This window comes from Sceloporus occidentalis, unplaced genomic scaffold, assembly GCF_023333645.1.
Source record: "Sceloporus occidentalis isolate IW3139 unplaced genomic scaffold, rSceOcc1.0.p SCAF_6, whole genome shotgun sequence".
NCBI lineage: Eukaryota > Metazoa > Chordata > Lepidosauria > Squamata > Phrynosomatidae > Sceloporus > Sceloporus occidentalis.
The window spans coordinates 68,724,589-68,748,937 of record NW_028316986.1 but is presented as its reverse complement, the minus strand read 5'-3'; the positions used below and the strand labels follow the sequence as shown (position 1 = coordinate 68,748,937).

Below are 24,349 nucleotides of genomic sequence, written 5' to 3'. Positions count from 1 at the left end.
CTCTTCATCAGCAAAGCAGCAGTTCCTCTCCATTCTAACACCAGCAGGTGTTATAAGAGCTTTGTCAGCTACTTTCTTCAGACTGGAGGCTTATCACAGGATTTGCAAGTTAATTAGCTATAGTGAACATAGTTTGCCATTTATATACTCAACATAGTTTGCCATTATCAATGTTCAGCACAATTAACAATCACAGGTGTGCCCATAAGTACATACCTAATTCATATGTGATGATGGGTAAATACAAAGCAAATATGTGTATTGTATCATACCTTGAATACTTTGCAGTGCACAGGAAATCTGTGTTAAGCAAAGAGATGTGTTGAAATATCTTCTTTGCATAAAGTGTGTGCTCCAGTCTATTGCTACATAGGAGCTGTGGATATACTTAGATTAACACTGTATAAATGTTATCAAAATGTTCACTATCCAATTTTTAAAATATTTATATCCCCAGGGGACAGGTGATTAACATGAGATACCTTGAATATTTTGAAAAGATGCTTCATTTTATCAAAGAAAGAATTCTTATTTATCACAGGTAAAAACCATTTCCATTTTTGTGTTGTTAATACTGGAATTTTTAAATGTAAGTCATCTTAATAACTGTCGGTATTTTAAAATTGTATCTACTAGTTTACAGTCTGAACAAGAGGCAGGCAAGTATGTGAGGCTAGGAAGTTGCATTAACCCCACCACCACTGGAGGTGGAGAAAGGTGGGAGGAAAAAGAGAAAAGTATGGACAAGAAGGAAGCAAAGAGTGAAGAACTTTCAGAAGAGAAGTAGTAACACACCTTCTTTCCAATAACAAAATGAAAGAATATAACACAAGAAAATGCAGATAGGATAGAGTTGCTGAAAAAAGACAGGCAGGATCTTATACTGTCCCATAGATTGAACCTTGGAAAATCTTGGGCTTGCATTTCTGCCCTTCTTTTCTATGAGAAGATTAGAAGGATTTGCTTCTACAGTGTTTTCATTTAACCCTGTTGTATTTATAGCCTACTTTTCAAGGTGCAAATCTCACAAAATGGTTTACAGCTTAGCTAAAAATGCAAAATACATAATCAAACGCTAAAACAATATTTGATATTTAAATAATGAAACTAGCTACTAGGAGGAACAGCAAAATGTTACAGACAATGCCCTGATGCTTGGGAATCTCACCGTTCTTTCCAGTGAATTGAAATGCAGAACCTTAGATGCAGATCTTAAAGTCCAAACACACAGACTAATGCCACTGGACTGAGAAAATAATAAATGCAGAATAAATGTAACATAATCCAGATGCCTAGCTCCTACAAGCATTTCAGCTGCTGCCTTCTTATAGTTTTTGTTAAGTGCAGCCCAACAAAAAACATTAGCCCAGCAAACATTATGGTTGAATCAGAACAAGCTTCATTTACCGGTAGTTTTTAATTATAATTCATCTCAATAAACTGATTTAAAACTCAGTTGAAAGCTAACAGCTGTTTGGCCCACTTTGTCAATAATGATAAACTGGTTTACTGAAAACAAAAACAAATGCTTGCATCACTTCACAGATGCATCGGGATTAAAAGGAGATAAGCATGCATGAGCTCAAGGCCAAGCCTTGTTCTCATAGCACTGACCTATGGTTTAGTTTGGCATCTGAATACAGACATCATATCAACAACTTAGCTTGGGCAGGCTAAAGAGTATCTGTTATGAGCCATCTGGTTACAATACTTAATATAAAAATATTAGCTAGTGTTTATTTTTTAATGTAAAGGTACCACCAAGTTATATATTTAAGGGGAAATTGTAATAAAACCTATGGTTTAAACTTTTTTTAGTGCAAATAACCATAAAGAACTTTTGGAAGTACGAGAAGCACTGGAACAGGTGCATAACGTGGAAGACCTTCTCCCAATAATGAAGGTAATCTCCTGCCACCCCATTTCACCTGCAGCTCATTTTTGGTAATATCTGAGGTAAGATCATGAAAGCGTAACGGTGAACATGACAGATGAAAAGCTACCCATAATGTTTTACCAGATATTAATTCCCTTCCTATGAGCCCTTTCCAATACTGCCACAAAGAGACACATATTGGTTGCATTTGGACATGATGATATTTTGAAAGAGTGAATTCAAAGACGTAGCCATGTTAGTCTGGAAAATGGTATGGGAAGGGACCTTGGAAAGAAACTGTAGACTTGAGGTTACTTCTTCAGACCTATATAAGCTGGTTATGAGTGAGAATGTCAGTTGAAATTCAAATCCTTATGGGTATGGAGATGAGGTGACAAGTTAAGTTTTGATTATGGTCCTTAGGGGACAAAGGCAAGAGGAAGGATGTTGCCTAAAGCCTAAGGCAGTAGATAACCATATGAGTGAGTATTGGAATGTTGTGTGGGAACCTGGAGAGGAGATGTGATAACTGGTCATGAGGATGGAGAATTAGATAGTGTTGAAATGTGTGTAGTGTGCCAGGAAACAGTTTCCTTCTGCCTTCATCCCCCAATGATCAGTATGCAATTCTTACACTTCCAGTGACTTCTCAATTACAAAATTGAAAAAAAGGGATGTGAAAAGCTGCTTTGTAAGTCAGTAAATGAACACCTTATTTGGTAAAATTTTAACAGTTACTATGAGTGGCATCCCAAATAATATATAGATAGACACTCAAATGTAATAAATTCATCATGAAGGAGAAATGGACCCAAAGTTATTATTTTAAACTAGAACAGAAGGTATGGGGCTTTACTGATTGGCAAGGTAATATTGAAGGCAAATTCTCACTTGCCTATTCTGCTAGTTTTTTAGGTATTTGATATTAGTCTATTTTACAAGAAATAGTAAGATGTTTTTCTGGGATTTATTCAGTAGCCTGTTCTATTTACCTATTACTCGTTAACAAGAACATTTCCTTTAATTATATTTTATAAATCCAAAATATAATTAGCAAGGAATCAAAGAGGTAACTATCTGAATGAAACTTCAGTGGCTTCTTTTTCGTAGAATGGATGGTGATGTTAAAATGAGGGAGAACTTCTCCAACTTAGAGATAGTTTTAACTGAAATATTATCCTCCCCCTGAGGTTTATTGTGTTTCATTTACTGAATGCTGTTGCAATTTGTGGAAGGGAGTTAGCAAAAGAATTCACTAGTTCCCCACGAGACTTAAGGAACAGTCCACAACACTTGGCTTTATCATTTGTGTCATCCTTGACAGGCAGGATCCTCAAAATTCCAAAGTTACAGGTAATTCAAGTTGTTTCCAAGCCCTCTCCTCAGTTTTAGGTTTCCTGCCTTGCCAATCGGTCAGGCATTAAGCTTTCCCTCCTCTCAGTTAACTAGACGATAAATTAGCATTAAGAAATAGAGGGATGGTATCTAAGGCCTGGTACACACGGGTGCTTTGCGGCGTGGCAGCAGCGATTTTAGGGTTTGGGAGCGCGCAGCAACTGCATGCTCCCAAACCCTAATACATATGGATGCCAGCATTATGGCAGCCTCCTATCCATATGGGGGCCACCATGATGCCACCGCCGCTGTACAGTGACCAGACATCGCTGGCAGGAAGTGGCATATGGGGGCACTCTAAGTGGCTTCTTTTTTGCTGCACAGCGTTGCCCCGCGGTTTGGTTGCTACGGCAACACTGCACCACAAAGAGAGGTGGCGTTTCACCGCCAGTGTGTACTGGCCCTAAGTTTACCAAGGACTGAATAAAATAGTCATCACCTTTGGGGCAATACAATCAAATAAGTTACGATTTAATAGTATTGGAAATTTAAGAGAGTTTCATTGGAAATTTTATGTTTTTTAATTAGAGCAGAGATTGAAGAAGGAATGAATTCATTTAGCATGTGGCATAATGTAGAATCAAATACGTTACTGCGAAATGATTCATTGATTCAGCATATTAATTCTAATGTAATACATGCTTTAAGTGATGGAGCAGCTAATGAATTTTATGTTGCAAATTCTACAGATAAAAATCAAATTGATAATGTGAAGGAACAGAGAAAGAAGATGTAACAGGAAATCTTCAGGGAAAATGTGGACAAAAAAAAGCACACTATAGCAATAACAAGTACCATTTCTCTGCCCTTTATCAGTGAACTAGCATTCTCTAAGCAGTTTACAATGTGTAAGCCAACTGCTCCCAGCATCCGGGTTCTAATTTTACCAACTTACGAAAGGATGGAAGGCTGAGTGGACCTTGGAGCCCTCTTCTGGGCTTGAACTTACAACGTTGTGGCTGCAGTACTAGCATTTAACCACTGTGCTGCTAGGCTTCTTCAATGACACTTTGGTGGTGATAACTTAAATCCAATTCTTTGCAAACATTCTGAACAGGAAGTTTTGTTAGATTAGGAAAATGCTGGTCAATTGGCTGCAGTATTGAAGCAAATACTACCTCAAGATGAAGGGGACAATGCTCTAAAGGAGCAAGTTAAAAAAATGATAGATTTAGCCTCAAGGCGAGTTCATGAAACTTCAGTTTTGACTGTTAGGGCCTCAGTGAGGTCAGGAATGCTGTGGGTGCAGAATGTTCATGATTCTGAGGAGTTATCACTGTGCTCATTGCAAAAAATATTGTGTAGGATGGACAAGCTGCTTCAGTATATTGAAGATATCCGTTACGATTCTATGACATATTCAGCAAGGACAGTTGCTGCGGTAGCAGTTACAAGGTGATCTCTGTGGTTAAAACACTGAAATGTAGACCACAAAGCTAGAACAAATTTGGCCTATGCACCATTCCCAGACAAGCTGATGTTGGTCAAGAAGGCATTAAGTAAGGTGCTGGTTGAAGACAAGGACACAACTAGTGGGGTGCCACAGCATTCTGTCCTGGGTCCAGTGCTATTTAACATATTTGGCCTAGGCTGATTTTAGGGTTTTGTAGGGCTGGGTGCCTGCACACTCCCAGCCCTACAGTCGCCGCGCAGGCACCATGATTGCGTCCATGCGGGGTGCACAACAATGACATCCATGCAGCGGAGCACCCAAACAGCGCCACACGGATGTCATCATTGCACACAAGCACACCAATGGTGCCCCGTGCATGGTGGGTTCTTTTTAAGCCTTGCAAAGGCCGCAGCTAATACCCCAGAGGACAGGATCAAAATTCAAGATGACCTTAATAGATTAGAAAGCTAACAATATGAATTTCAACTCAGAGAAATGTAAGGTACAGTACTTGGGGAGGGAGGGGGAATGAAATGCATAGATATAGGATGGGGGACACCTGGATTAACAAGACTACACGTGAAAGTGATCTTGGAGTCCTAGTAGACCACAAGTTGAACATGAGTCAACAGTGTGATGCCTTGTGGACTGTTCCTTAAGTCTCACAGAGAATTAATGGTTGATACTTACTGGAATGATCATTCTCGTGAGACTGAATGATCCACCCCCACCCAGGGAGATACAAACAGTTCATAAAAGCTAAGTATGATAGTGTTAAATAAATAGGAAAATTTCCATTTCTGCAAGTAGTAATTTTCAAAGTAAATAATAGTAGTATTAATGTTGGTAATGACAGTAGTGATTGTTTTAAGAAAGTAGTGCCCCGATTATGTAACAGTAGGAATGTTGTCCTGAATGATTAACAAAGCTATGAAACAAAATTGAGAAGAGAAGGGTTGGAAGCAATGGTAATAATGGCTTGAAATTTTGAGGATCATGGTTGGCACAAGGAATAAACCCAAGTGTTGTGGACTGTTCCTTCAGTCTCATGAGAATGAGCATTCTCGGTAAGTATCAACCACTCATTGTATAATAATATAAATTACATTTTCCTGTGCAAATACTGACTTCAACATAGAAGAAACAATTGAATAAGAAAACGAAGTATTGTTGTTGTTGTCGTTGTTAACTCCTATCATATTGACTTCTACTTATGGCATCCCTATGAATGAGAGACGTCCAAGTCACCGTATTGTCAACAGCTTTCTCAGATCTTGCACTCAGGGCCATGGCTTTCTTGACCGAGTCTATCTATCTGGAATGTGGCCTTCCTCTTTTCATACTGTCTTCTGTCTTTTCTAGGCTGCATCCACACTGCAGAAATAATCCAGTTTGACACCACTTTAACTACCATGACTCCAATGGAATTCTGGGAAGTGTAGTTTTGTAAGACATTTAGCTTTTTCTGTGAGAGAGCTCTGGTGCCACAACAAACTAAAACTCCCAGAATTCCATAGCACTGATCCATGGCAGTTAAAGTTATGTCAACCTGTATTATTTCTGCACTGCGGATGCAGCCCTAGTGAGTTATGCCTTCTCTTGATGTGTTCAAGGTATGACAATCTCAGTTTAATCATCTTGGCTCTAGGGAGGATTCAGACTTGGTTTGCTCTAAATGCATTTATCTGTCTTTTTAGCAGTCCACAGACTTTCTGTGTAGGGAACTTTAGAAATTAGGTCTTAGGCTGCATGCATAGAGCCATAAACTACTAATCCCTTATTTAGGATGATCCTGTCTAAAGGTAGCAGATTCTCTGTCTGTTGATGCCCTAAAGATATTGAAATTGAAATAGTCCCAGCTGTGAGGGGAAAAATACCCATTGGATGTTACCATAATTCAGACCCCACTAAGGAAAGGAAACTGCCTCCTCTTTAGATTGTTTTCACCTTAATTACAGTGGGACCTCAGTATCCATGGGGGATCAGTTCAGGATCTACCCACCCCAGATACCAAACTCTGCGAGACCTCAATCCCCTTGTCCCCAAAGTCAGCACATGCACATGGCTGCACTGCCCTTAGGGACAATGGGATGGGGGCTTACCCGAAGTCCCATAGTCCCTAATGGCGGTGCGGCTGTGTGCATGTGCTGCCATTGGCGACAATGGGAGCTTGCCCTCCACAGATGGTTGAATCCGTGGATGGCAAGCCTGCAGATAATGAGGCATCACTGTATGTAGTACATTGTATAAAGATAGCTGAAACTATTAAATATGATTGTAATATATATTAAATGTCAACTTTGTTTTCCATTTGTTGATGATTTGAAAGCAGCTTAGCAGTAAAACAAGAGATGGATTCACTGTCAACACCAAAGTCCCAAGTCTCAAAGAGCCAGGGAAAGAATGTGATGGATTTACTATTACCATAACAGGAGATAAGTATGTTAAGCTTTCATTTTATGTCACTTAACTGTAGGTAAAGAAGAGAGATGCTTACCACGTAGCCTTTATTTTAATTAATGTTTTAAAAATCGGAGCAATTTTTTTTACAGCCAATGTAAAATTTCAAAGATTCTATGGCGGGGTACAGACGGGCAGGGGAAGACGTCTTGGAGGTGTATTCTGCTGAATACGGAGCCTCTAGACCGACCGCCCCGGGGGCGTGGCTCAGGTGTATGGGGCTTCCACATGGGGGGCAGTGAAGACGCCTCACCTGGGGCCGTTTCTGACCCGCAGTTTCCATACCGCCGCCTCAGAGGACTCTGCAAAGAGAGAGGCAGCTTCTGCACGGGTGGCCAAAAACGGGGCTTTTTTTTTTTTCTTTTGCCGGCTGGCGGATGCGCAGCTGCGCAGCTGCGGCGCTCAGCACTGACGGCAGAAAGCCTATGTGCACATTTAAAGCGCCCAGGCCCCTTTAAACTTTTTCCCTCGCCCTGCCCAAGAACAATGGTGGTCTCCTGCCAGCTGGTGATCAGCTGGTGTTGGCATCCTTGTCCGCTTGCACGTTGGTAGTGTCACCAGCATCATGGATGCCTCCTCTCCTTTGGTCCCCACGCTCCTGCTGAATCTGCAATGCACAGCCACAGCTGTCGCCGCTGCCACCGCTGTCCCCCTGCCATCCCCCATCACCTCCCTTGTACATATGTAAATATTTAAAGTTTTAGGGGTTTTTACTGTTAGGTGAAAATGGCACAGGAATGTGTGTAGGGGTTCACTTTAAATTCCAAACTTTCCCCAATTCTAGCAGCGCATGCGTACATGTTGCTCTAGGGTTAGGGTTAGGGTTAGGGTTACGAGCATTAAAATAGAGTGCAGCTGTGCTGCAGCTTCCACATCTGCATGGCATCTGACGCTCTAATTAGAGCCTCGGTGCAAACTGTGCATGTTCCAGGACCCCGACTCATTATGCGACGCAGCAGACATGGAGCTTTTAAATGGGCAACTTAAATTAGCGGCGTAACAATTCTGGCGTACCGGTGCAGCAGCTTATAGACGGAGCTGCGCAGTTGCGCAGTATATAGAAAAGAAGCGGGGAAAAGCAACACCTTTTTAATGCCGCTTCCCGCTTGGGGCGTGCGGGCGGCGTGTTCATGGCGGCATTCAGGTAAGGGCTGTCTGAAGGCTATACCTTCATGACGTCATGAACACACCCCTTTTTGCCAGTCTGTATCCCACCAATGTCTACTTCTCCCACTGCAAAGCTGCATTTTTTGTGCTTTAATGAAGTATTAAATTAATCTCTTTACAACCATGCAACTACACAACTATGTTAAGTGCTCCAACATTTCATTCAAGTCTGACTTCATTAAGTACTTATAGACTGTACTGACTACAATACTGCTCATCAATGAATATGTTTGTACAATACTTTTTGTCTAGCCTCATGTGGACTCTTATTCCGTAGAGAAATATAGTGCGGCCAGGAGTTGTAGTCCAACAACACCAGGAGGACTAAATGATTCCCACAAGCAATTGAGGGCTGTAATCTTATTTGACTTAGAGTAGTGTAAAGTCTTCAGGCACAACTCTGCTAGGCTGAACCATATTGCCCTCTTCTGTCTTACTGAATGGCCTCTGAAGCCCCCATACACAGCCATTCCTTACTTCATGTGGAATGAGTAGGATTGCAGAATCTGCCTCTGGGGATCTGGATGCATGCCCATAGCCAGCAGGAAAATGATTACATCAGTTTTGAGACCTACTGGAGGACCCATTCATGTAGTAGTTTACTATTGCATGCTAATATTCTCCTCCTCCCCCCCTACACCATGCATTTCCCCTTTTGAGTGATAGCACTATATTTTTCTTTTTATATGGACACAGTATTACTGTGTAAGTTGCAGTCCATGAACACACACTTCTATTTGTTCTTTATAGTGTCTGTATGTGTATGTATCATACTTTATCAAGCTATTAAAGTTGTTTTTTATATTTCTGAATGTTGGTATTTTGGCCCTAAAGGGAAAGGATTAGTTATGCTGAATTCATTTGTTGAAATTATTTTTTGAGTGGTTTGTATCCTTTTAATATTAAATATGGGGCTTTTCTTATATGTTGATTCTCACTTTTCTATTTTTTAGGATTGGGAGCATTTTGTTTTCAATTGAAACACAGACAACAGAAGAAAGAACACAGCAGTATCATGCAGAAATAGATGCTCTTTATAAAGACTTAACTGCCAAAGGGAAATTACTTGTGTCATCTACAGAACCTGGGGTAAAGGCTTCTGTCATATAATTATTTTAAAGACCAAGACAGAAATAGCATGGAACTAGTTCCACAGACTGAAGAGAACTTCAGTCTCTACCCCTCTCCAAAATCTATTTCTTATTCTGTTTGTCAATCTGTGTTTGAAAGGGAAATTTCAGATGCCCTTGGTGTAGGTTGAGGTCAGCTACTAAAAGAAAAATGTTTAAAAAACACTACTGGACTTGTAGAAACTAAGCAATGTTTTGGTTTCTGTCCATAACCTGTATATCAATTAAATACATTAATTAAGATTTTAAAAATCAATCTCAATAATAATATTTAAGTGATAATTCCTAAATATTATTAATTTATTGTTTAGACTGCATCTTTCTTTTATTGGGTTTGATTCCTTCTGGGAAAGGAAGGGCTTCTCCTATTCATGTAACATACTAAGATCCAGGGAAGCTGGATGCTCCTACTGGAATAATGGAAGGAAGTTGAAGTTCCCCCCTGTAGGCTCCCAAATGCATTTCTCATATTGTTCCATGACACTGCCCCAAACTTCTGGAGCAGATTTTGATGGGGCTGCAGAGGAAAGGAGGAACTGGGGAAATATTATCTCCTCACTATTTCCAGTGGTAGTTCTATTCATAGGAACTCTAGATTCAACTCATCTTTAAAAAATCTCTTTCCTTTCTATGAATGTATGTGGTGGTCCAAAACCTAGCAGAAGTTAAACATAATATTGAAACTGTAAATAATTTACAGATTTCATTCAAAAAATAGACCACAGCTTCAACAGGCAACAGTATTGGTTAGAAAACAAAAAGCCCTTAAAGGGGGAAATGGAAAAGGTCTTTACATGGTTTACCTTAAACTATGTACAGTGCATCAATGCTAATCCTGCCTTCCAACTATTTCTTGTCATGCTGCAACTACTTTTTTAAAAATAAAGAATAAATCAGGTAGCAAAATGTTGTTTGTTGAAAACCATGTACATTTTCCCATAACACTAGATAAGATCCATGATTGTCTCATTTAAAAAACATGTTACATATGTCATTTTGTTCTACTTAGGAATCTGACGCTGTGTACAATCTAATCCTGTCACTTGCATACTACTTCTATAACTTAATGCCTCTATCCAGAGGTTCCAGGTTAGTATCTTTCTTCATAGGTAATATGTATCTTTAGCTGCCCACATTCTGTACATGGATTGGCATGAACTTTCACCTTATCAATAACTGCAGGCTTTCCCTTCCCTCTCATTTCTTAACATTGGACATGAAAACTGTTAGTCATACTATTGTTTGGATCTTTCATGAGAAAATAAATACAGTGGTACCCCGGGATACGAATTGCTCGCGTTACGAAATTTCCGGGGTACGAAAAAGTTAGATAGGAAAAAACTGTTCCGGGTTACGAAGATTTTTTCGGGTTACGAATTTTTTTTCGGCGCGAAATTCAAATCTGAAAGCGCGGCTAGTGGGCGGCTAGCGGCTTTCCAGCGCCTTTTCGGGTTGCGAAATTTATCGGGTTACGAACGGCACCGCGGAACGAATTAATTTCGTAACCCGAGGTAGCACTGTACCCCAATTTCTCATTTTGTTTTTGAGAAGTTAAAATGTTGTTTTGGACTGCAGTCATATACATTATACATCAGGAACCTTTTCCTGCCCAACTAGGACTGAATAGCAGAAGCCAGATGTGACCAAGGAATGTTGGGATAACTGGTGAAATGCATGAAAGTAAATTTACAGTGCTTTATAAATAAAGGTTAATAATAATAATAAAGTAGGCCTGAAAGCCCTGAATGGTCTTGAATGACAATTATTCTGCCCAAGATTCTGTTTAGTCTTATAATCAGAGCTTATTTGTGCCAAATTGTTCCAGGAAAAAGAGACTTTTGCTGTGTGTGTGTGTTAAATTTTGTTCTTCTTACTCTAGGTTCTTCAGGAGTAAAAAGAAGGCTGCAGCTACCTTTCTTCCATCACCTCTCTCCTTGCTTTGGGCCCATACAGACAGGCCAAAATAAGCTGCTTCGAGTCACTTTGGAGGTATGCTGTTTCAAAGATGCAAGCATCCTAAGAGACCAGAAGTTACACCAAAGCTGCACTCCAGTCCTTAGGACTGGAGCATGGCTTTGGCATGGTTTATGGCCTCTTAGGATGCCTGCATCATTGAAACAGCATACCTCCAAATTGACCCGAAGCAGCTTTATTTTGGCCTGTCTGTATGGGCCCTTTCATACGCTTTTTATTTCACATCCTTGCATACCCTTTCTTGTGACTGTGCTGCATAGAGCATGAGGTGAGCTGGCAATGCCAAAGCATATTGCTCTCCTTCTGCATGTTCATCATGCTGTGTTCCCATATTCAGCACAGAAACACACTGACCTGCCAGTGGAGGAGAGGAGTGATTTCCTCTTCCATTGGCTGTCCATTCACTTTTGTGTATGAAACTGTAAAATGTGTGTTGATGCTTCAAAACACTGTGATGCTTTGTGTTTATTTTGTTTTTGTTCTTGTTTTGTAGCGTAGTAGCTTATTCAGTAGTCATGGGAGCACTGATGGCAAGTGGAAAAGAAGTGTCAGGAAAAATTCCCAAAGGAAAGGTATGATCTGCAAAAAGCATGTAGAAATATAGGTAAGAGCAGCTTCTGGCATTAGATTTGCAACACCCAAATAATTGTACATCTCACTGGGGGTGTTCCCACTTGGCAGTTAAAATGGATTATATTGTCGCGATTCTGATTCGGATTATGTTCCGGGAATAATTCGAATTTTTTTCCATCGTTTCCATTACCAAAAGGGGCAAATTACCTCAATTCATTTAGACCCTGTTTTCGTTCCCATTTATTTGAAATCGCTTTATTTTAAAGCGGATTAACTTGCTCCCCATTCCCATTTGTGTCCACAAGCTGTCAATCAAGCGTGTAGGCTTCAGACGTCACAAGTCTTGGGTTTTTTAGGGGGGGGGGCAGCCAATGAAAATCGGCTGCATCCAAGGCTCTTCTGTTGTGTCTCCCCAGACTAGAATGAGGCTTGGCAAATCGGATCAAGGAGGAGAAGGCAGCGGGCTTCATTATTGGGGAGAGAATCTTTGGGGAAGAGAGAAGATAAGGCTCGAGCCCCCCCCCTCAGGTCCCTGGGCGTCCAGGCTCTCCATTCCCCAAAATCGCTTTGCCTTCCCCATTGCTCTCTGGGCTGTCTGGGGGGCGATCAAGCAGGGATGTCCTGCAAAGCCCATCCTATAGTTCCTCTGGAAGGAGCCTCCTTTTCCCAAAATCGCTTTGCGTCCCCCATTGCCCATCCCATAGTTCCTCTGGAAGGAGCCTCCTTTTCCCAAAACCGCTTTGCATCCCCCATTGCTCCCTGGGCTGTCTGTGGGGCGATCAAGCAGGCGTGTACTGCAAAGCCCATCCCATAGTTCCTCTGGAAGGAGCCTCCTTTTCCCAAAATCGCTTTGTGTCCCCCATTGCTCACTGGGCTTTCTGTGGGGCGATCAAGCAGGCATGTACTGCAAAGCCCATCTGCTGCTCAGGCAGAGGTGAAAAAAGAAAAAAGAATAGTTTAAAATGGTGTTCAATGGCTCTCCTCACACATCGGTCTATGAATGAGGAGCAGAGGGGAGCTTGCAATCCACTGGGGGAAAGTCTATGCGAATTGAAGAAAATGGCGCTGGCGATGCAGAAAGAGAACAAAGAGGGTTACACCCCCAGGCCAGCCCCTTGAGCGCTGCTCCTCCCATCTCCAGGTTCCCGAATCAGACACCCTTTCATTCCCATTCAGATACAGCGAATTGTACCCCGCTTTCAAAAATAACCCGCGTTATAAACTACTATTATTTTAAACCAAATTATAGGATGATAATCCGGTTTAAACATTTTAATTCGATTCTGATTCAAAATGCGGTGGGAATGAATGAGGGGTAAGGCAGATTTAATTCGGGCTTCTGTGGGAACGATGCACCCTAAATTCGGATCATGACCCGCTTTATAGGTAAGTGGGAACGACTCCACTGTTGTGTCCAGAATCTTTCTCAAAGTATATGATTATGATGGAAGTAAGGCAAAGAGCCTGTAAGTTGTTTGCAAGTACTTAGACCTGTCCAAAAATAGACATATTTTTCTCTGATACAGATTTAAAGACATTCCTTTTTCAAGGTGAAAAGCAGCCCCAGGAAACAGCTAAATGACTTCAAACCTATTTTTTTTTTTTACATAAAGCCCCTCTGAACATAGTGGGACTCATTTCCAAGTAAATATACCTAGGATTGCACTGTGAATGTGTACTTATCAGTCCTTCAGTGGTATTTGCCGTCATAGTCCATCATTCTACAAGCTCTTGGGAAATGCTTCTGTAATACTCCAGCTAATGCTAGAAATGATGCAGGGTTTGAGCATGGCCTCATTGTAAAGCTTCTGTGACAGTAGTATGACATTTTCTGTTTATTATCAGATGGCATTTCTATAGTTTGAAAACTTCAAATGGTCTCTCTTGGTACCTTGCCACAGAATTACTAGTTAATTGTTTCCTTCTGGTGGCAGCGATCTTGAAATCTAAAAGACATTTCCTGCCACAATTATACTAGAAGCTTTGATCTGCACTGTTAACCTGCAAGGGGTTAAAGTAGCACCCTACATGAGACAGACAGTAGCATCAGACTCAATGATCTTCCAACTCTCATTAGTATACATCGTTGATAGTGCTTAATGTATGAGTATGCTCTAGCAACCCTGGGAGTTACATTTAAAAACTAAGATTAAAAGTAACTGTTTATGTGTTCTAGTTGGTTGATTTCGAAGCCATGACAGCATCTGGTTCAGAGGCCTTCAGTAAAGAAGCAAAAGACTGGCTGAATCTAAAAAGGTAAAAAGAAATGTAGTATTGATATTGATTATGCTTATGTCATTGTGTCCTAGAAAAGTGTTTACATCTTTCAACAGGCAAGCTGAAAATTTGTTTCACTGGAAACTTTCAATTCTTGCAATTATTCTTTCCATACACTCCATTAGTGCAATTATCTGTTGGTATAATCTAGATTTTTAACAATTCTAATACATTGCAGTTCTCATATTTCACTCACTGCAGATATGCATATATAGTCAGATGGTTGTGAGATGACTCAAGTGTAGGGTATTAAAAAAAACATACCATTCTCTAATTTCACTCTGATTTTGGTGCTGAACATAAAAGAAGCTATGCACCTGAAAAAGCATTACTCACTTAAGGAGAATGATAAACATTTAATAATAATAATAATAATTTGTTTTATTTATATACCGCTATTCCAAAGATCATAGCGGTGAACAGCAAGTAAGCTAATTAGCAAGTAAGCTAATTTGCCCCCAACAGTCTGGGTACTCATTTTAGCGACCTCGGAAGGATGCAAGCCTGAGTCGAGCTCAGGACATCATTGAATTAAAAGACATAATTGAGATTAGTATGTTTGGAATTTTAAACATTAAGGGAAAGAAATAGAACCTGAGTTTGAGTTTCTTTATGGTACTCTGGATTAGAAGCATTTGTTTATAGATTCCTTCCTTGATGTTCACGATAGCAGTGTATTTAACACCATTAAACACTAGAGGAGTGTTACACTCTTGCAAGTTTCCATATCCTAAGGATGGAAGATGCCATTATTTCATTCTGAAAACAAAACCATTTTATGGCTACTTTACCAACAAACGCAGACTGGAGATGGAAATGTTAAAAATGCAGTTTATTCAGAAAATAATTACATAGTGTCAAGCAGACATAAAGTGCTCAATCCCTTAATAACAGAAAAGCAAATCATGACTAGGAATCACAATGATCTGACAATGTACAGCATTATTTTCTATGGTTTTTCCAGGCTATGTGGCCGCGTTCTGAAAGAATTAATTCCTGATGTTTCACCTGCATCTGTGGCTGGCATCCTCAGAGGGTGGTGGCATGGAAGTGAGTGGGATATATTTTGTGTCTCTGCAGCGCAGCAGAAAGGTTAATGAACAGAGTAGATGTGCTTTTCTGATCTGGAGTTTTCCTAGTCTCCGGTGTCTTGGAACAGTTTCTCCCCGTAGAGATGGACACCCGCAGACTGGAAAAACTCTGGACCAGGAGAGCATATCTGCTCTGCTCATTAACCTTTCTGCTGTGCTGCAGAGACACAAAATATACCCCACTCACTTCATTCTAAGAGGAAATAAATCACTTTTTCAATTTTCTGGAAAAATAAAGCTTCAGAAAAAATGGGATGAAACTCCCCCCCCCCCGATTTTTTTCAAGGGTGTTACTCCCCCCCCCCCACCCCTGGATCTTTTCATCTCTAGCCCAGACACTGACACTGAATTTGAGTACTGATGTGTCAAATTAACATTTTTGGAGTGCTTAACAAAAATGCAAAATATTAATTTATTTCAAAAAATCTATGGATGGTGATCTTTGTGTTTTTCTTTGTCAGCATTTCACTTTCCTACAAGAGTCTTCCATTGGTATCAGAATCCTTCCCAACATTACGAACCATGATTGAAGTACTAAGTACAGATTCATCGCATTGCCTGAAAAGGCTTTAGTTGCTGTGTGACTTATTGCAATAAAGAGCAATGTTCACTTTTTTTGTATGTTGTTGTTTTTACAATATTATGATGACTCTTCTGATTTTTTTAAGAAAAAGCTGAATGCATCAATCATTTCCTTTTACAAATTAAACAGAAAAAAGTACTTTTCCCAGTAATAATTACTGAAGAATGGATAGTAACCTGATTTGTTCTATGTATAAGGTTGTTTCTAATAACATATATATTTAAAATATTAACAACCCTACCTTATACAGAGTGATGTGTTCCTAAATTTGTTACCGTCAATCTACACCTCTTCATGAAATCAAACATTGGGGTTGCAATACACTGGGACGTCTCTGTGTAAAAGTAGGAGAGGAGGGCAAATCTGAGAATATCACAGAAATATGAATTACCCTGACATGGATGCTGATTCTATAGGCTAACATGGCTATATCTTTGAATGGTAGCAAGTATTTGTTTTCAGATAAAATGTTCTTACTTTTTCCCCATGTACATATTCATAAAAGCTGTAAAAGTTAGCTTATGAAAATATAGTGTTATACATTTGAGTGAAATATGCAGATGTTCATACGATGTACTTTTCTTGTAAAAAAAAGCATGTTAGTTACAAATGACAGACAAAAATTCTAACTTTTGCCTACAAAAATAAAAATAATACAGGTATGTTTAGAAGGTAGCTGCAACAGTTAGGTTTTGGAAGGAAGTTTGTAATCCATTTCTGAGTCAGAGAGGATGTTTCTTTAATGTTCCTTCCCTCTACATAGTACATACTTTCTCTCTTTAAGCAATTTTCTGGGGCCCTACACAATCAAAGCTAATACTGTAATAAGAGTCGAAAGCTTTCAAGGCCGGCATCCATAGTTTTTTGTGGGTTTTTCGGGCTATGTGGCCATGTTCTAGAAGAGTTTCTTCCTGACGTTTCACCAGCATCTGTGGCTGGCATCTTCAGAGAGAGAATTTTCCAGCCACAGATGGTGACGAAACGTCAGGAAGAAACTCCACATAGCCCAATAAACCCACAAAAAACTGTAATAAGTCTGCAGGTTAATAGGAATTGCATAGTTGTTACTGAAGTAAAATGGTTGACTCTCCCTTACCCTAGTTGGGTAGCTAAGTGTTTTCCCATCCATTGTCTTCTTTAATTTGCCATGCATAATTAGAGTTGGGTTGGTGGTTGTGGGGAATCTCATCATGCCAAGAGAGCAATGAAGCCACTAGCACAGTGTAGCAAAAGAGGGAATATTGGTCTGGTTGCTGGGACAATGGCTGTATCATCATACAAAGTGTGGACTTGGTATGCCCGCAATTGAGGCTACCAAGTATTCCAAACTGCAGTCAGTGGTTCTGGGAAATTATGTGCAGTCTACGTGATCCCTGACTAGCTCAGATTATAGAGAGAAGAAGCACTATTAATTAAAAGGGGAATGTGCAGGTGGAAGGGATAGGGGCCATTTTTCAACAATGCACCTCCCCCCCCCCCCCCCGTGGGCTACACCAAAACACTTGACATGAGCAGAATTGACATCACATCACTTTCAGCTTTGGCAAATAGGGGGAGGGAGTGTTCTTGACTTTTGGAGTATATGAAGACGCAATCATTTGGGGCAACACACACACACACACACACATATTGAAGTGTTCTTGTTGATATGCAAGTGACCTTTAAATTTCCTGGACTTTGAAAATCTCCCTATTGCCACTTGGCCAGAGGAGGAGGGGCCAGACCATCTTAACTAAGGACAGAAACAACAAAATGCAGGCATCTAACATCTCCAATCTTTCTCCTGTTTGGTATGTAACACCTTGCCTGATGAAGAAGACAGTGGAACTTTGAAAGCTTGCAACAAGTATATTGTGCATTTCGGTTGGCCACCAAAAGTATCACTTTGGTGGATTTTTGTCTGAATTTACTAAATGGCCCACACAGCTATCCTTGCATAGTTCAGTGAGCATCTCACTGGTACCAGCTGGAAGGGATTATTTATTTTGACTATGAATGCTCAAGTTTTGAAATAAACAAATAGTAGAACAAATTGTTCTACTCTGTTCTGGAATGTACACATAAGCAGTTTAGAGGAGAAAATACAAGTCTATCCTCATGCACACCTTGCAAAAATAAGTTCTATTTGGTCTAACCATTTCTTAAAAGGCAAGGTGTAGTTTGAACAGATCTTCACTTGTTGTTCGGGCAAACTATCAGACTGCAGCTGCTACCTGTGGATATTTAATGTTTGTATCCAAGTAACAAAAACGGACTTATGTGATGATCTATTTTGCTAAATCCTTCTCTTGTGTGTCTTTGTGGTATTTAAGGCAGAGGATGAAACAGACAGTAAAACTGTGGTTCACTGCACAGAGTCTGTGGCAGACATGTGCAATGCAGTTTTACCTTCTGGTAGCTACTTTATTTCTGAATTTCTTTTTGATTATCTGGAATAATAAAGGTTCTTAGAGGTATGTTTTGTAGCCATCGGCTGACCTATGGAATAACTGCAACAACCAGCACACATGTGCCTTAAAAAGTAGTACTATAAAACAAAGGTGGAATGGCAAGGACTGACTCGATTGACATCCTCTTTAAATTATTGATTCAATTGGCTAAATCCATGTTCATCCTAAAAGTGGCTTCTTCAAGTGTCTCGGGAGAGAACAGTTTCCCTCAGATGCTCATTGAGTTTAGAGGCCTTTAGAGTCCTGATGTGGAAGCTGTCAAGATGTCTTTGTTAAATAAATTGATTTTCATTTTAGTTCACAGTGTCTGTGAATCTGTAATGTATGTTACTGCTTGGCTTTCTCCTGAGGAGAGGGCTGGGCAGAGAAGGAGGAGGAAGAAGACATCAATAGCTAATAAAATCTATCTGCAGCCCTAAGAAGTTTAGCCTACCATATATACTCGACTATAAGTTGGCCTCTTGGCTTCTTACTCCACCAAATGCATCTGAGTGAGGTCTAGGGAAGCTCATGCGGCCAACGTCTTTCTCTCAGTGAGTCTCAAAGGTGCTACAAGATCTCTCTCTTGAGTACTGATTCCAGAGACTAACATGGCTATGTCTTTGAGTTCATGAACAAAAAAACGTTACTAAGGAGCCTGTAGAGTGAGAAAGAGGTCAGTGTGGATGTGTGTGTGTGTGACGCCAGCCCTAAGGAAGCCCCTGGTTCGAATCCCAGCCCCACCAAGGAGCCCTGTGGGCGAGTCACACTCTCTCAGCCTCCCAGCTCTGAAGGAACCTCGAGAGAGAAATTCCCAGAATTTATTAGCCTATTGAGCCTTGGCGGTTAAAAATGGTGTCAATGCGGATTATTTCTCCCGTGTGGATGCAAAGAAAGGGTGCCTAGGAAGGGAGGAAGGAAAGGAAGGAAAGAGGGAGGGAGTGAGGGAGGAGCGAAGGCGGTCGGCGCTGTTGTTTTGCGCGCCCTCCTTCTTCCCGCCCTGTCCCTCTTTCCCTCAGAGCCAGAGGGAGGGAGCCAGTCGGAGCCGCTCTGCTCTGCTGGCGATGGCTTCCATGGCGGCGGCGATCGCGGCGTCCCGCTCGGCGGTGCTCTCCGGGGGGAACCGTCCCCTGGACGAGCGGGAGAGGAAGCGCTTCAGCTACTTCTCCTCCCTCAGCCCCATGGCCAGGAAGATCATGGCCGAGAAGGAGCGCGTCCGCCAGCGATACGGGCCCCAGTGGGAGAGCCTCCCTCCCGCCCAGCAGGAGCGCCTCCTCGACCGCAGCCTCGTCCAGCCCCACGTCCGGGCCAGATACGAACACCGCCCCGACGCCTCCGACCCGGACCCGACCCCCGACCCCTTCCCCAGCCTCCGCCTCGACACCGGGCAGAAGGTGGTCCACTTCGGGGAGGAGGTGAGGCCTTGGCCGGCCGGGGTCCAGTGGGGCGCTGCATCCGCACTGGAGGGATAATCCGCGTTCATAGCGCTTTAACTGACATGTCGCCGTGCTCTGGAATTCTGGGAAGTGGAGTATGTTGTGGAGCGGAGCTCCGCTCTGGGCCCACAACATACTCCACTTCCCAGAATTCCAGAGCGCGGAGACGTAAGTTAAACCGGCATGAAAGCGGATTATCTCTCCCATGCGCTTTGAAACCAGTGTTTCCTCTTTTAAAGATCTCTTGCGAGAAATGGTTCTCCGGGGCGTATGCAGAGTGCTGGGTCTCCCAATCCGCCTCAAGCATCGAGAGAGAGCCCCTCTTCATGGCTCTTAGGGGTAATATAACTAGAGGCAGCCAGGGGCAGTGGGTAGAGCGCCGGAGTAGGACTCTAGAGACCAGGGCCAGTGAGTGTGTGCGTGTACACACACACACACACATATATATACACATTTATACACACACACACACGTATATATACACATAGATTCACACACATACACTCTTTGTGCAACATGTGCTGTCAGGGCTAAGACAAGTCTAGAAAGCCAACATGGCATAGTGGTTTGAGCATTGGACTATGACTCCAGAGACCAGGGTGTCTATATGTGCATATATATATATAAATACACACACACACACTTTGTGCAACAGTGCTGTCAGAGATATATAGAGAGCCAGTATGATGTAGTGGTTTCAGTGTTGGGCTACAACTCTAGATACCAGTGTGTGTGTGTGTGTACTGTGTTTGTGTATACAGTCATCTCTCCATATTTGCGGCTTTGATATTTGTGGATTTGATTATTCACGGATTTCATTAATATGTTCTCTCTAGGACTGTGTAGGTCCTCCAGTGCAACTCTGTGGTCAACTTTAACTAAAAGTTGCACTGAAAGACCATTTGTAGCTACTGCAGTGCCATTCTATGGTCAGTGTCTGTTGGACATTGACCACAGAGTTGAACTGGAGGACCTAGAGATTCCTAGAGAGGTGTCCTCTCGGGTAAAGACATAGTGCCTTTGTTATTTGCGTTTTTTCCATATTCACGGGGGTCTTGTTTCCCTAACCCTAGCGAATATGGAGGGACAAGTGTGTGTGTGTGTGTGTGTGTGTGTGTATGTGTGTGTGTGTGTATATATATATATATATATATATATAGGAGCACAACTCTAGGGATCTCTGTGTGTGTGTATATACATGCATACGTACACACATATACAGTCCGTCCTCGCCTTACGCAGGGGATCCATTCCGAATCCCGCCGCGTAAGGCAAATTCTGCCTATGCTCGAGCCCCATTGGAAACAATGGGGCTCGTGCGCAGCGGCGCAGGAGTGCACGGGGCGCAACAGGTGCACGCGCCCATTCAATTGAATGGGACGCGCCACCCCTTCCGCCCTGCGCGCGCCCCGCGGCTTGAGCGCGTATGCTCAAGGCCGCGTATGGCACGCCTGCGTATGGCGCGGGCGTGCTGTACACACACTCTTTGTGCAACAGTGCTGTCACTAATAAGAGATGCTTAAAGAGCTAGTGTGGTGTAGCGGTTTGAATGTTGGACTACAACTCTGGAGACTGGGATTCAATTCCCCGCTTGGCCATGAAACCCACTGGGTGACCCTGGGCAAGTCACATACTCTCAGCCTCAAAGAAAGGCAAGAGCAAATCCCCTCTGAACAAATCTTGCCAGGAAAACCCCACGATAGGTTAGCCTTAGGGTTGCCATAAGTCAGAAACTACTTGAAAGCACACAACACACACATATACACCAAGCCAGCGTGGTGCAGTGATGTGAATATTCAACTGCAATATTCAATTCCCTGCTTGGCCATGGAAACCCACTGGGCGTCCTTGGGCAATCACACTCTCTCAGCCTCAGGGGCAAACCCCTGCTGAACCAATCTTGCAAAGAAAACCCAGTGCCGTAAATCAAAAAGGACTTAATGGCACACAACAACAACTCTTGAGTAGATGACATGCACCATTATTTGGTACTCTGGAGGAAACAAGTCCTACAGAAGGACTTACTGTGACCAAAGAGTGCCTAGGATTGCAAATTCATGTATGTTCTTGATGATTCCAGAGCCTATAGAGTAACTTTACTTTCTACTTATACAGATACTAAAAGTACTCCAAATTTCCTCCCCAGTAGGTTGTAGAAGCACCAGTGTGGTGTAGTGGTTTGAGCACTGGACTAGGACACTGGGAGACCAGGATTCGAATCCCAGCTTGGCCATGGAAACCCACTGGGTGATCTTGAGCAAGTCCCATATTCTCAGCCTCAGGGTGGCAATAGCAAACCCCTTCTGAAGAAAGTTGCCAAGAAAATCCTATGATAGGTTCACTTTAGTGTCTCCATAAGTTGGAAATTTGAAGGCATACAACAACAAAGATTATAGAAGCTGCAAGTGTAGGCTGTTGGTTTTGAAAACCTTCTTCTGGTACTATTCCTTTTATTGCTGATGATGCACACTCACTTTTATTACAGGATCTCTTTTCTTGTGTATCATAGCTTTTAGCTGTTATTGTAAATAATCTCTTGTGAAAGTTACTTTCAGCCAGTTGTACAAAAGAGCTGTGTATGAAAGAGGTCATGATCAGAACAAAAGAGCTGTGTACAAAGGAGGTCATGATCAGAACAGAAGGAGCAAATTGTTTTTTATGGGTGTTTCTTTAGGATTGCCACCTCTGAGAGTGGCAAAGATATTGACCATGTGTTAAATTTCTGAAAATGAACAAAGTGGCAGCCTAGACATGCTGTGTTTTTTTAAAAACCACAGTAAACTATGTGGAGAGATCTTTTTGCACTTTTGAGACTCACTGAAAGAAAGAAATAGGCAGCATGAGCTTTCATAGTCTTCAGTCTACTTCTGTGTCATTTAGAGATAGGTAGTTGGATCACAATGTAGGAATTCGTCTTTTCAGAGGCATCAGAGACATGAAATGCATTGAAAAATGTGGTAGGACTATTTCTAACACTTTTTAAAAATGCTTGTTTGAAGAGACGGAGGATGAAAGGAGAAGAGAGGGAGCAAACTACATTTCTAGCACGAGAGTTAAAGGTCGCTTAGCCAAACTGAACAGAGCAGAAAAGCTGCATTAACAAGATAGTGTTCCACATATTTGTTGTTGTTTTGCGTGCTGCATTTTTACTCTGCTTGTTAAAACAAGGCTTCGGGAGTTTCAACTGATCTAAAAGAGCCCAGTATGGAAGAGCTTGGGATTACTTGCAGTACAGTATTCAATAGTCAAAGACAGGCTAAAATATTTTTACATATAAGATTGGAGGGGATCTGCAACAAAAACTTGCATGTGAAGTGCTTCTGTTCAGCTCTTCCCTGACTCTCCAAATTTCTGGGTTAATTTTCCACAGTGATCTGTGTCCATTGAGCATGTTTACACCCAGGTGGGACCTTCTGTCCCCCACTGTTCCAAATAATTTCCCAAACCTTTACCTTGTGCTTTGGTGGTCTATTTGTGCTATGTAAAAACTTGTATAAAGGCTTGGAATGGCTATTGAGAGATGAAATACAAATTTTATCACCCCTTTTCCTTTTAAATCTGTGGGATGCAGAGAAAAACATTGTAAAATGAAACTGCAAGTATAGCTAAATACACCCTGTGCATGGCTAGTCTTTTTAACATTTCTAAATGTCCAGTACTACTAGAGCAGCATAATTCAAACTTTCCAGCATGTTGACACTGTTATCTGGTGTGCTCAGTCTCTTTACAATATTGGCTGTGACGCTGGACTTTTCCCCCCTGTTGTTGAGCCTGATATACGAGGCCCTCCCATGACTGTGTGTTGTGAGGGGAATTGGGTTGCCACATGTAAGCTACCTTTTGAGGAGCTGGTCATCCCATGGGATGGATCTTTTTCTTTATACAATTCCTACAAATCCCTATGTTCCCCAAACCACAGCTTGCAACAATTGATTTGGTAGGATATTCTTCCCAATATGTAGTTGTATTTTGGGAAAGAGTAGAACCACCAGAGTTCAAGAAATAGGATATCCAGTTATAGTTGTTGAATGTGAGATAAGTCAGATGGTGTGAACTAGGAAGAAATGTTGAAGATAAAAACATTGGAATAGTTCAAGGTTTTCCATACCTTGGCTTAGCCATTAATCAACATGGACCTGCAATCAAGAAATCAGAAAAAGGCTAGGCCTTGGAAGGGGAGCTGTGAAGGAACTAGATAAGCTCCTGAAGTGTTAAGATACATCATCGAATACTAAAGATTGTTCATGCCATTGTATTTCCCATTTTTCTGTATGGTTGTGAAAGCCGGACAGTAAAGAAAGCTGGTAGAAAGAAAATCAACTCATTTGAAATGTGGTGTTGGAGAAGAGTTCTACGAATGCCATGCACTACTAAAAAGACAAATAAATGGATCCTAAACCAAATCAAGCCTGAACTCTCCCTAAGAGCCAAGATGACTAAATTGAGATTGTCATACTTTGATTGTATCAAAAGTAGACATGATCTACTAGAAGAGACGATAATGATTGTTAAGACAGAAGGCCGTAGGAAGAGGATGACCACATTCCAGATGGATAGACACAGTC

At 41.6% G+C, this 24,349-nt stretch overlaps 2 protein-coding genes across 2 annotated transcripts in view; both read left to right on the top strand.

The window, feature by feature from the left end:
• Positions 1 to 15,946, top strand: part of LOC149310887 (tetratricopeptide repeat protein 13-like) — a 49,517-nt gene extending 33,571 nt beyond the window's left edge. Inside the window, exons 16-23 of the mRNA XM_089529456.1 lie at positions 458 to 541; positions 1,819 to 1,903; positions 6,997 to 7,103; positions 9,245 to 9,380; positions 10,431 to 10,510; positions 11,889 to 11,967; positions 14,145 to 14,224; positions 15,798 to 15,946. Of these exons, the coding sequence (XP_089385582.1) occupies positions 458 to 541; positions 1,819 to 1,903; positions 6,997 to 7,103; positions 9,245 to 9,380; positions 10,431 to 10,510; positions 11,889 to 11,967; positions 14,145 to 14,224; positions 15,798 to 15,909 (763 nt within the window). The 3' untranslated portion in view covers positions 15,910 to 15,946. The remainder of the gene's footprint in view (positions 1 to 457; positions 542 to 1,818; positions 1,904 to 6,996; positions 7,104 to 9,244; positions 9,381 to 10,430; positions 10,511 to 11,888; positions 11,968 to 14,144; positions 14,225 to 15,797) is intronic.
• Positions 15,947 to 19,374: 3,428 nt separating this feature from the next.
• Positions 19,375 to 24,349, top strand: part of CUNH1orf198 (chromosome unknown C1orf198 homolog) — a 35,179-nt gene continuing 30,204 nt past the window's right edge. Inside the window, exon 1 of the mRNA XM_089529954.1 lies at positions 19,375 to 19,763. Coding sequence (XP_089386080.1) covers positions 19,413 to 19,763 — 351 coding nt within the window. The 5' untranslated portion in view covers positions 19,375 to 19,412. The remainder of the gene's footprint in view (positions 19,764 to 24,349) is intronic.